Source organism: Bufo bufo, chromosome 4 (genome assembly GCF_905171765.1).
Source record: "Bufo bufo chromosome 4, aBufBuf1.1, whole genome shotgun sequence".
In the NCBI taxonomy this organism is placed as follows: domain Eukaryota; kingdom Metazoa; phylum Chordata; class Amphibia; order Anura; family Bufonidae; genus Bufo; species Bufo bufo.
The window spans coordinates 315,776,336-315,788,627 of NC_053392.1; the positions used below are offsets into that span (position 1 = coordinate 315,776,336).

At 41.5% G+C, this 12,292-nt stretch overlaps 1 protein-coding gene across 1 annotated transcript in view; it reads left to right on the forward strand.

Annotated features, from left to right (window-relative positions):
• FHL5 (four and a half LIM domains 5) overlaps positions 1 to 12,092 on the forward strand; it is a 71,130-nt gene extending 59,038 nt beyond the window's left edge. The window contains exon 6 of the mRNA XM_040428785.1: positions 11,353 to 12,092. Within this exon, the coding sequence (XP_040284719.1) occupies positions 11,353 to 11,504 (152 nt within the window). The 3' untranslated portion in view covers positions 11,505 to 12,092. The remainder of the gene's footprint in view (positions 1 to 11,352) is intronic.
• Positions 12,093 to 12,292: the final 200 nt, after the last annotated feature.

A 12,292-nucleotide genomic window follows, 5' to 3' on the forward strand; every position in this document is an offset into this window, starting at 1 on the left:
CGGATCGTAACACAAAAAATGAGCCCTTTACCCAGCTCCATAGACATAACTATAAAAACGGTTATAACATTTTTTCAAAAATTTGGATATTTTTTTTCGGGAAAACTTTGGTTCGATCCGAATATTTTCAGTGAAGTGAAATAATACTGTGAGTCTGTATGACATGCAGATGACAGGCGTCGCTCTTAGAATCGCTGCACACTTCACTTATTAGGGCAGTCACGGGGCCAAAACTGACTAAATAACTTAAGTATGAGCTCAACCTTACAGGACAATGTTAGTGCCAAGAAGAAGCGCACTCCTTTTATACCGTCGCCAGCTGATTCCACATAGATGTCTACAGAACCAGTTCTATTAAACGCTTATATAAGTAGAGCCCCCCGGACAGAGTGGAGAGGGTGTCAGCAGTAAGTTTGTGTTTACATCACTGATTAATTTGCCCTTCCTCTGATTCGTCAGAACAATAACCCACAAAAAACGGATCCTGTCTGTGGAGCATATGCCTTCACTCGGTCAGCATTTGCTTAATAATCCATCAGTATTGCTAATGCCAAAAAAAACAGGACTGGATCTAAACAGAGATGACACGTGAATGAAATATTTGCATGTCTTCTGTGTTTTGTACCCACTCCTGCTTTTGGCTACCAAATCGTAAGCCAATTCTGATGGGACCATACAGGCCTTACAGCTGCTACACAGACAGGATTTGATGTGTGTCTCATATTTTCTTCCTTCTGACAGATCAGAAGAAGGGTCAAACAAATGATGATGGCAGCCAGGCCGAAAGGCAAAATAGTGACCCAGCCATGAAGTGGGGAGGGTGGGAACAGCATGAGGAGATCACAGAGTGGCCCAATGACAGGGTCTGGAGGTTGCGGCAGCATAAGGAGGCCACATAGTGGCACAATGACAGAGTGTGGTGGTAGCATGAGGAGACCAATGAGTGGCACAATAACAGTGTGGAGGTGGTGGCAGTATCAGGAGGTCACAGAGTGGCACAATGACAGAGTCTGGAGGTGGCGGCAGCAGCAGTAGCAGCATCAGCAGAAGGCAACCGAGTGGCACAATGACAGAGTCTGGAGGTGGCAGCGGCAGCATCAGTAGGAGGCCACAGAGTGGCACAATGACAGAGTGTGGAGGTGTCGGCGGCAGCAGCATCAAGAGGAGGCCACAGGGTGGCACAATGACCGAGTGTAGAGGTGGCAGCAGCATTAGAAGACCACAGAGTGGCAAGGTGACATAGTGTGGAGGTGGCAGCAGCATGAGGAGGCCACAAAGTGTCACGATGACGAGAGATTGCGGAGGTGGCAGCAGCATGAGGGGGCCAGAGAGTGGCACGACGACAAGAGATTGTGGAGGTGGCATCAGTATGAGGAGGCCACAGAGTGGCCGCTTCGTCTATTCATTTATAGGGAATATGGAACAGAACAGAAGGTTAACATTTCTCAACTTTATAAAGTGTTGCTTAAAACACAGTTTAAGGCCTCATGCACACGGCCGTGGTTTGGTCCGCATCCGAGTCGCCGTTTTGGCGGCTCTGATGCAGACCCATTCACTTCAATGGGGCCGCAAAAGATGCGGACAGCACTCCGTGTGCTGTCCGCATCCGTTGCTCTGTTCCGCGGCCCCGCAAAAAAAATATAACATGTCCTATTCTTGTCCGCAAAATGGACAAGAATAGGCAGTTATATCAATGGCTGCCCGTTCCGTTCCGCAAATTGCGGAAGGCACACGGGCGGCTTCCGTTTTTTTGCGCATCCGCGGTTTGCAAACCGCAAAAAACGGCACGGTCGTGTGCATGTAGCCTTATAATACACGTTCTCCAGCACTAAAGGCTTGGCAAATTGATTGTCCGTGAATTTCCCTCGAAGATTGGGATAATATATTGGCAAATTTAAGTTTTCTTTCTTATAATTTGAATCAAGTTTCAATATTTAATAAATTTAATAATAAAATTAAGTTTCGCCTAAGACAGGAGAGAATCCGCCAGTCTTCTGTTTATTCAACAGGAAGAAAAGGAACATCTCTCGGCGCAAGGAACCAACCAGAGGTAGATGGTGAATCTTCAAGAGTTTTATTGCAATCACACAACGCGTTTCGGGGAAAGGGTCCCCTTCATCAGGTGAAGAAAATTGCATAGAGAGTGGACAAACATGCTGGATATATATACACAAAAATGGTCACATGCAAACAAGGTCAAAGGGGAGGTGGGCGTTACCTCAAGCAGAAACAAAAGTCATTGGTACATAAAATAATGCAAATGGGTATACAACTGAACAAACTAAACCTTTTGAGTTTACAGACTAATTCATAAATGTATTTATAAAACATTAACATGAAGAAGCATCGCCTCTAGATGTAGCCCATGGCTGGGGAGGAGGAACAGCATCACACAGAGTCACATGACCGCAGTTCCGATCATGTGACTTGTGATGCAATGCTTGTTGCTGGGAGACAGGATGCTAAACAGCCGGCTTAGAAGGAAGCTCGGCATACTGAAAGGTCCTGCGTCATGCTGCTTTCTTGATATGATCAGCAGCGCTACAGAAAGAAGAGAGGTGACGCCCTACTTCACTAAAAGAAAAAAAAAAAAAAAAAAAAAAAACCCTAGCAGAAAGATTACAATAGATAGATAAATAAATGAATGCATGAATGCATGAAATTAGTCCAAGATACAAATTAATGATTTGAATGCAGAAAAAAGGAGCAATCCAAAAGCAAATATCTTGGATGTAGATTTATAATATGACATATATATAAAAAATTCATTAATCCCACAAATAATTCCACAAACAAACGCCATAAAATTGAATAGGTGATATCAGATCTGTACGTATGGGATATATGAATGTATGTATATATATATATATATATATATATATATAAAAACAAATGCACATCTATAAAAATAGTGCATAATAGACACTACAGACTAAAAAATAAATAAAATAAAAAATAAATGATTAGATAATAAAAATCGAAATTTATATATAAATAGATAATTATGAACATGATTAAAACAACAATATTGATGATGTCGAAAATTGATAATAAATAATCTATAATATCAGTAACGGTAGTCATGTGACCCTAAAAGTTTATTTCAAAAGCCTCATTCAGACCGTTTGGATTGAGACAGTCGAGTTTAAAAATCCAATACATTTCACGTTTGCGAAGGGTCTGAATGGTATTCCGACAGCTGTCATTTACCTGTTCGATGGGTGTGACCTTAAACCCGGAAAAGCACCCATCGTGATGTTCTGTTGCATGGCGTGATATACTGTGCTGTAAAAATTTCTTTTTTACATTAGACCTGTGCTTGTTAAGCCTATTCCGTAGGGTTTGGATGGTGCGACCTACATACTGTAGGCCGCATGGGCATTCCAACAGGTAAATGACATTCTGAGAGCCACAACTAAGATGGTTTTTTATAGAAAAGGAATCTCCAGTAGATTTGCTGCGAAAGGATGATGTAGTGTTAATGGTCAAGCAGCACAAACACCTCGATAAATTACATTTATAGCTCCCCAAGGGTCTTGAGACTAGATTGCTCACAGTCGGCTTCACACACTGTGAGGGTAAGCGTCTAAGTCTACTGGGGGCCAGAACACTCTTAAGGGTTTGTGCCCTCCTGAAAGTCAGTCTAGGCTGACCGGGTAGCATTTGCCTCAGGTGTGGGTCCCTTTTTAATATGTGCCAATGTTTGGACAAAACGTCTCTAATAGCGTCATGATTGTTCCCATACGTTGTCAGAAAATTCATACAAAAGCGTTCATTGTCAACATGTGTTTTTTCACTCTTAGTTAGACACATACTTTGGGATAGGCCCTTTGCTCTTTCATACGCAGCTTCGACTATCTTTGGGGGATAACCCTTCTTCAGAAACCTATCACGAATGATTTTACTTTGACAAATGAAGTCCCTATCAAGGGAACAGTTGCGTCTGACTCTTTTGAACTGACTAAACGGAATATTCACCTTCCATTTCTTATAGTGGGTGCTGGAATAGTCCAAATAGCTATTACAGTCAACCCTTTTAAAAAAGGTTCGTGTGATGATGGCCCTCCCGCTGGCTTCCAGTTCCAAATCAAGGTACTCTATCTTGACACGATTTGATGTCCCTGTCAGATTTATTCCCCAATTCGTGGACCTCATCTCCTCAAAAAAAGAGGAAATCGAGGCATCATCACCATTCCATATGAGGATCAGGTCATCTATGTATCTACGATAGAAGACAATATTGTCAATCCAATACCCAGAGCCATAGATGAACTGATCCTCAAAACGCCCCATAAAAAGGTTTGCGAAACTGGGCGCAAATTTCGTCCCCATTGCGTTTCCCTTCATCTGCAGGTACAGGGAATCCTCAAAGGTAAATATGTTGTGTGTCAGTATGAATCTATTTTTATTTTTTTTTTTACTTTTACTTTTAGTGAAGTAGGGCGTTACCTCTCTTCTTTCTGTAGCGCTGCTGATCATATCAAGAAAGCAGCATGACGCAGGACCTTTCAGTATGCCGAGCTTCCTTCTAAGCCGGCTGTTTAGCATCCTGTCTCCCAGCAACAAGCATTGCATCACAAGTCACATGATCGGAACTGCGGTCATGTGACTCTGTGTGATGCTGTTCCTCCTCCCCAGCCATGGGCTACATCTAGAGGCGATGCTTCTTCATGTTAATGTTTTATAAATACATTTATGAATTAGTCTGTAAACTCAAAAGGTTTAGTTTGTTCAGTTGTATACCCATTTGCATTATTTTATGTACCAATGACTTTTGTTTCTGCTTGAGGTAACGCCCACCTCCCCTTTGACCTTGTTTGCATGTGACCATTTTTGTGTATATATATCCAGCATGTTTGTCCACTCTCTATGCAATTTTCTTCACCTGATGAAGGGGACCCTTTCCCCGAAACGCGTTGTGTGATTGCAATAAAACTCTTGAAGATTCACCATCTACCTCTGGTTGGTTCCTTGCGCCGAGAGATGTTCCTTTTCTTCCTGTCATTTTAATCCTCCGTGTGGGCCTAGGCACGCTCATCCGAGGACATCTACATTCGTGGCTGCATACCAACCTTCATATTGGGGATTAAATCATCTCCCACATGCCTACATTAGCGTTGTGCCTATAATTGCGCAACCCTGCAAGGTGAGCCTCCCAAATTGGGATTTAATCTGAATTTCCAAACGTTTTTACCCTATGGTGCGCCCTCTCTCTTTTGTTTACACAGTAAGCAACTTGCCTTTATACGTATTCTGTTTATTCAACGACGTGGTTACGATGGAGAAAGCATTCCAAAAAACTATTTCTCTCCACCTGGAGACGAATTCTGTCATGATTGATGCAAGTGCGGTATCGGCTGCTCATCGACCCAGATACTTCTGGGGGAACCTGCCTGGAATGAACAGGCCTCTAGTAGCTACAGACAGTGAGAAGACAAAGCGTCAAGATAGCTTTGAGCCCGGAAGAGTCGAGAAGTTCATCAAGATACGTCACTAAAGATCTTACCGCATATAACAGCAGCGCTGAAAGTTGAATAAAAAAATTTTTCGACCGAAATACTTCAATAAAGATTTTACCGCATATGACCGCATCGCTGACCGCCAGATAAATTTTATTTTTCGACCGAAATACTTCAATAAATATTTTACTGCAGTGCTGACCGCTGAATAAATTTTGTTTTTCGACCGAAATACTCCAATAAAGATTTTACCGCATATAACCGCAGCGCTGACCGCTGAATAAAATTTGTTTCTCGACGGAAATACGTCAATAAAGATTTTACTGCATATAACTGCAGCGCTGAACGCTGAATAATATTCGTTTTTTGACGGAAATACATCAATAAAGATTTTACTGCATATAACTGCAGCGCTAAACGCTGAATAATATTTGTTTTTTGATGGAAATACTTCAATAAAGATTTTCCTGCATATAACTGCAGCGCTGAATGCTGAAAAAAAATTGTTTTTCGACCGAAATACTTAAATAAAGATTTTACCGCATATAACCGCAGCGCTGACTGCTGAATACATTTTGTTTTTCGACCGAAATATTCCAATAAAGATTTTACCGCATATAACCGCATCGCTGACCGCCGGATAAATGTTATTTTTCGACCGAAATACTTCAATAAAGATTTTACTGCATCGCTGACCGCTGAATAAATTTTGTTTCTCGACGGAAATACGTCAATAAAGATTTTACTGCATATAACTGCAGCGCTGAACGCTGAATAATATTCATTTTTTGATGGAAATACTTCAATAAAGATTTTCCTGCATATAACTGCAGCGCTGAATGTTGAAAAAAATTAGTTTTTCGACCGAAATACGTCAATAAAGATTTTACTGCATATAACTGCAGCGCTGAACGCTGAATAAAATTAGCTTTTTGGCTGAAATACGTCAATAAAGATTTTACCGCATATAACTGCAGCGCTGAACGCTGAATAAAATTAGTTTTTTAACCGAAATACGTCCCAAAAGGTTTTACCACATATAACTTCGTCCAAAATAGGTCAATAAAGATTTTACTACATATAATGGAGCACGGAGATGGAGAGAGTCGTCGGATTCCCCCCACACTATACGGACGTCTCAGAAATGAACCGCTGCTCCCGACAGCAGCTCCTGGGAAGGTCATAGAGCATCCCGGTCATCCGGCATCTATTCGCTCTGCTGAAGGATTATTTTGCAAGTGTGTAGAAGACACACGTGGCCCCCACGCTACAGATTTGTCATGGAGACATCATGGAGATTTTACAACATCTAACCACAGCGCTAACCGCTGAATAAATTTAGTTTTTCGACCGAAATACGTCAATAAAGATTTTACCACAAATATTACTGCTGCGCTGAACGCTGAATATATTTAGTTTTTTTAACGAAATACATCACCAAAGGTTTTACCACATATAACTGCAAAAGCGAACACTGAATATATTTTGTTTTTGTACTGAAATAATAATAACTGTAGAAGTGTATAATAATAATAACTGCATTTTTCTTTTTGTACTGAAAAGGCCAGTAAATGCTTTTAGCAGAAATAAATGCACCAGTGAAGTGCGTATATTTTTTTCCCTTTTTGTACTGAAATAGGCCACTAAATGCTTTCAAGACATATAACTGCCGCCGACGTGAACTGAGAATATATTTTCCTTTTTGTACTGAAATAGGCCACTAAACGCTTTCAATACAAATAACCGCCGAAGTGAACTGAGAATAAATTTTTCTTTTTGTACTGAAATACAAAATAACACATATAACCGCTGCACTGACTGCTACCGCCGCTACTTCCGTGAACCCCTGTACCACTACTTCCCGGGCAGGTAGGCTGCTGCGAAGCAGGTGTTCTACCCCGGGCACGTTTGGCTCCCGACCTCCCACTGCTGCCACTCTGCTGACTCACTGCTGCCACCCTGCTGACTCCCAGCAATGCTTTCAACACATATAACCACTTTTTGTACTGAAATAGGCCAGTAAACGCTTTCAGCAGAAATAAATGCACCAGTGAAGTGTGTATATATTTTTCGTTCTGTACTGAAATAGGCCACTAAACGCTTTCAACACATATAACTGCAGAAGTGAACTGAGAATATATTTTTCTTTTTGTACTGAAATAGGCCAGTAAACACTTTTTGCAGAAATAAATGTACCAGTGAAGTGCATATATATTTTTTCCTGTACTGAAATAGGCCACTAAACGCGTTTGCCACAAATAAGTGCACCAGTGAAGTGCGTATATTTTTTCTTTCTATAATGAAATAGGCCACTAAACACTTTTGCCACAAATCAGTGCACCAGTGAAGTGCATATATTTTTTTCTTTCTGTACTGAAATAGGCCACTAAACGCTTTTGCCACAAATAAATGCACCAGTGAAGTGCGTAGATTTTTTTCTTTCTATAATTAAATTGGCCACTAAACGCTTTTGCCACAAATAAGTGCACCAGTAAAGTGCGTATATTTTTTTCTTTCTGTACGCTTTCAACACATATAACCGCTGATGTGAACTGAGAATATATTTTACTTTTTGTACTGAAATAGACCAGTAAACGCTTTTGCCACAAATAAATGCACCAGTGAAGTGCATATAATTTTTTCTTTCTGTACTGAAATAGGCCACTAAACCCTTTAGCCACAAATAACTGCACCAGTGAAGTGCGTATATTTTTTTCTTTCTGTACTCTTTCAACGCATATAACTGCAGAAGTGAACTGCATATATTTTTTTCTTGTTTGAAAAGATATAAGCTACTAAAGGCTTTTCAACATAGCACTTGCACCCCAAGAACAAATTGCTGGAATGACAAAGCTGTATAATGGCTATTTGGATCCCCAAATAATCTTTCCCTGCACTTGTAAATCACTTTTCTAGCACTGTCCCTAGCGCCTTCTAACATCTCTCCCTGTACTAAGATGCTGTGAAATGATTCCTCTCTATCCTTTCCCTGCACTTGTAAATCGCTTTTATGGCACTGTCCCTAGTGCCTTCTGACGTCTCTCCCTGCACTAAGATGCTGTGAAATAACTCCTCTCTATCCTTTCCCTGCACTTATAAATAGTTTTTTCATATTTTTTTTCACAATCAGGTTTTTCCAATTGCTGTCCCTAGAGCCTTCTCACGTCTGTCCCTGCACTCAGAATGCTTGAAAATGGGCTGGCTGCTGATTGGGAAGGCGGGCTGACCCATAATGCCATGTATGCAACCAGAGTTCCTTGCCCCATGACCTCACATGTGTAGCCGCCATTTTAGGAAAAATTGCGATTCGTTACCACGCATTCGTTGTGAATCGAATTTTTTGTGAAATTCGGATCGAATTCAACTTCGTCTGATTCGATTCGCTAATCTCTAGTACTGACCTGGGGAATGAAGAGCACAAGTCAGTTTCACTGCTTAGTGAGCGCCGTAAAAACAAAAGGGCACATTTATTAAGTCCGGCATTTTAGATACCGGTCTTAATAAAGGCTCTGCACTAGCGGAGGATCCGCAGGAGTTATGAAGAGGCGAAGGCCTCTCTATAACTTTGGTGCATCCAGTGCCAGTCCTAAATGTAAGACAGCTTTCTAGCTGTGTTACATTTAGACAATTTTCTACGACTAAAACAGGCGTAGAAAATGGTAAATGAGACGGGCCACCTGCCCACGCCATGCCCACAATTTTAGAACTGGCATGAGCAGGGCAAAATCGCATATAGCGGTGCAACGGCGTATTTCAGCTTAATAAATGACCTCCAAAATAAGATTTGAAAGCTTTAAGATATCTCAATCAAGTGGAAGAGACAGCTCATTGTTTATGCCACATTATCATACATAACACTGAACATAAAGAATATAGTGCAGCAGGGTGGCGGTGCCCACCCCAAATGAATGTTCACGTCAGTTTGGCAAATAAAGATAAAAAAAAATCAAACATGCACAAAGTATTATTGTTTTTACTAGAAGTATTATTCTGTAGAATAAGTAGAACATTTTAGAATAAGCATAAAAGATGTTAGATTTTATTTGTTGTACTCAGTATTATAGCGCTAATATATTCCACAGTGCATTACAGACATTAGCATCACGCTGTCCCCAGAGGAGCTCACAATCTAAGTTCCCTATCAGTATGTCTTTGGAGCGTGGGAGAAAATCCAAATACTTGAAGGAAATCCGCACAAATACGGGTAGAACATACAAACTAGTGAAGCAAGGATAAAAAGTGATAACTAAGGCCTCATGCACACGACAGTGTTTTTTCACTGTCAGTGATTTGGCTTCAGTGGTCCGCGTCCGATTTTGCTTCCTTTTTTTTTGTATGACAGGGGGAAAAAAAGGAAGGTTAATGAAAAGTGTAATTTTATTGCACCAAGGTCTTGTAGAAAAAAACGGACACGGATGCGGATGACATACCAGTTGTGCATCCGTTTTTTTTGACGGACCCATTGACTTGAATGGGTCCGTCCTCTGTTTTCCACTGACAAGAATAGGACAGTTTATATTTTTTTGACGGACTGGAATCACGGACGCGAAGAAAAAAGGTAGCACTATCAGTTTTTTTTCACAGCTCCATAGAAATGAATGGGACCTCCGCTAAACTGTGAAAAATGGCGGAACGGATGTGGATGCACACAACGGTCGTGTGCATGAGGCCTTAGTTTTATTCCATAAAAATCCACAGAACACAAGGTGCCAGCATCTTAGATCCGCTTACGCTTTTTAAATGCTAGCCAGCGTTGTTAGTTAGACTTTAATCTGCCTGGAATAAAGCTTGACCATCACCTTTTATCCTAGCTGAAGCAACATCTTTTATGTTGGTACTGAACTGGAGTCGAGTGGAGTCCGTGCACAGAGGCGGACTGGGAACTTAAAGTGGCCCTGGAGAAAAAACTCAAAGTGGCTCCAAGTTGGATGGAAGGCAGGTCAAGACAAGTAGGCAGGGCTAACACAAGCCACAAGTAGGCAGAGCTAACACAAGCCACAAGTAGGCAGGGCTAACACAAGCCACAAGTAGGCAGGGCTAACACAAGCCACAAGTAGGCAGGGCTAACACAAGCCACAAGTAGGCAGGGCTAACACAAGCCACAAGTAGGCAGGGCTAACACAAGCCACAAGTAGGCAGGGACAAGAAAAGTGGGTGGGGTCAACAATATCGAGTGGAGCACAAAATACTGCCCGGGCAAACCAAATACCACAGTGCAGCATAAAATACTGCCAGTTAAATTCAGGAAGTCATCTGGCTACTAACCAGGTGCATAAGTACCTGATATCCAATCAGATTATCATGTACCTGGCCAGCGGCCATAAGGAGGGCTTGGGCAGCCCACCAGGAAAGTGTATATGGTCAGTCCGCCACTGTCCCTGCAGAGATATAGAGGTGTGTCCTAAGGAGGAGAGCTGGTATCTTTTTTATTTCCAGAAACTAAGAAATCACAGCCTGGTAAGTGAACCAAAATAGATGTAGCAGGGCTGAGGCTGGGATTTGGCATCACATCAACTTGACAATTAGATTTGCATGTGGAAACGTTATCAAATGTTCTTTAATATCTGCCATCTGCTGTAACAACCATCCGAAAGGAACAGTGCCCTTCCTATAACAGGCACCTGTGTTCTCACCACTAGAATATGATCGGCCCATGGAGTCTTGAATGAAGCTTCTTATCACGGCTGGGGGTCATGTTTCTTTGTGACTCACTACTGATGCTAAAACAAGCATGCAGACAAATATTTTTTGTTGCTACGTTACAGCTATTTATTTTGCAGGCAAATTTAGATAGGAGCTGCTTCATGCCATTCTGTGGATAAGAAGCTATTCTGATGTCAGAAGGTACAGTGATTGCACTAATGTGTTATTTCTCCCATTTTCATCTGCACAGGTCAAGGAGGCGGCCAGTACATCTCGTTTGAGGATTGCCAGTGGCACAGCGACTGCTTCGCCTGTTCAAAATGCAAAGCCTCCCTTGTTGGCCAAAGATTCCTCTCGGAGCAAAGCCAAGTATTCTGCACCGAGTGTGGCCAGGACATGTAGATGGATATGTCCGAGTGCAACATTTCATGGGGCATTTCATATTTTTACATGTCGCTAAAAAAAATGTTTTGCACTGAATGCTTAATGTATTTAATGTGAACCTACGCTTGTGGGCAACACATCAACTGCGTGGAGCACTGAAAAGTAATGCAATTATTATCAATACATATTACACAACTATTTTTGTTATTTTTGCTGCCCACTCTTGGTTGCCTCATAGTTTTTAATAGTGCCGACCTTCCAGAGTAGGTGACATTTTTATCCTACATGCTCTATGTGTGCACAGTGTGGGCCGCGCACTAGATCATATACAAGGAGAATAATGGTATGGGAAAGGCAAGTGATTGCCTTAGTGGTCACTGTAAAGTCTGGTTTTTCTGATCAAATACAGTATGCTAGAGGGAAAAAAGCCATGTCTCATCTTTTTTAATTACCTTCCTACAGTGAAAGCAGATATTTTGTGAACTTTATGTAGTAATTAGTGTTGAGCGAATCTGAATTTAGGGGAAAATTCAATTAGCTGTGAAGCTGAATTTCCTCGTGCTTCGTGGTAGTGAATCGATTTTCCCTGAAATGTTGTAAAAAGCAAAAAAATCATACTTACCTCGTCCATTTGCTCGTTATGGGTTGGCCGTCACCATCTTGATTGAAGATCTTGCACAAAATCCTGTTAGTACGCATGATGTCATAACGCCTGCCAACGTGATGACATCATCACGGGCCGCATGAGATTTTGCACCAGATCTTCAATCAAGATGGCGGCGGCTGGCCTGTTGCGAGGAAATGGA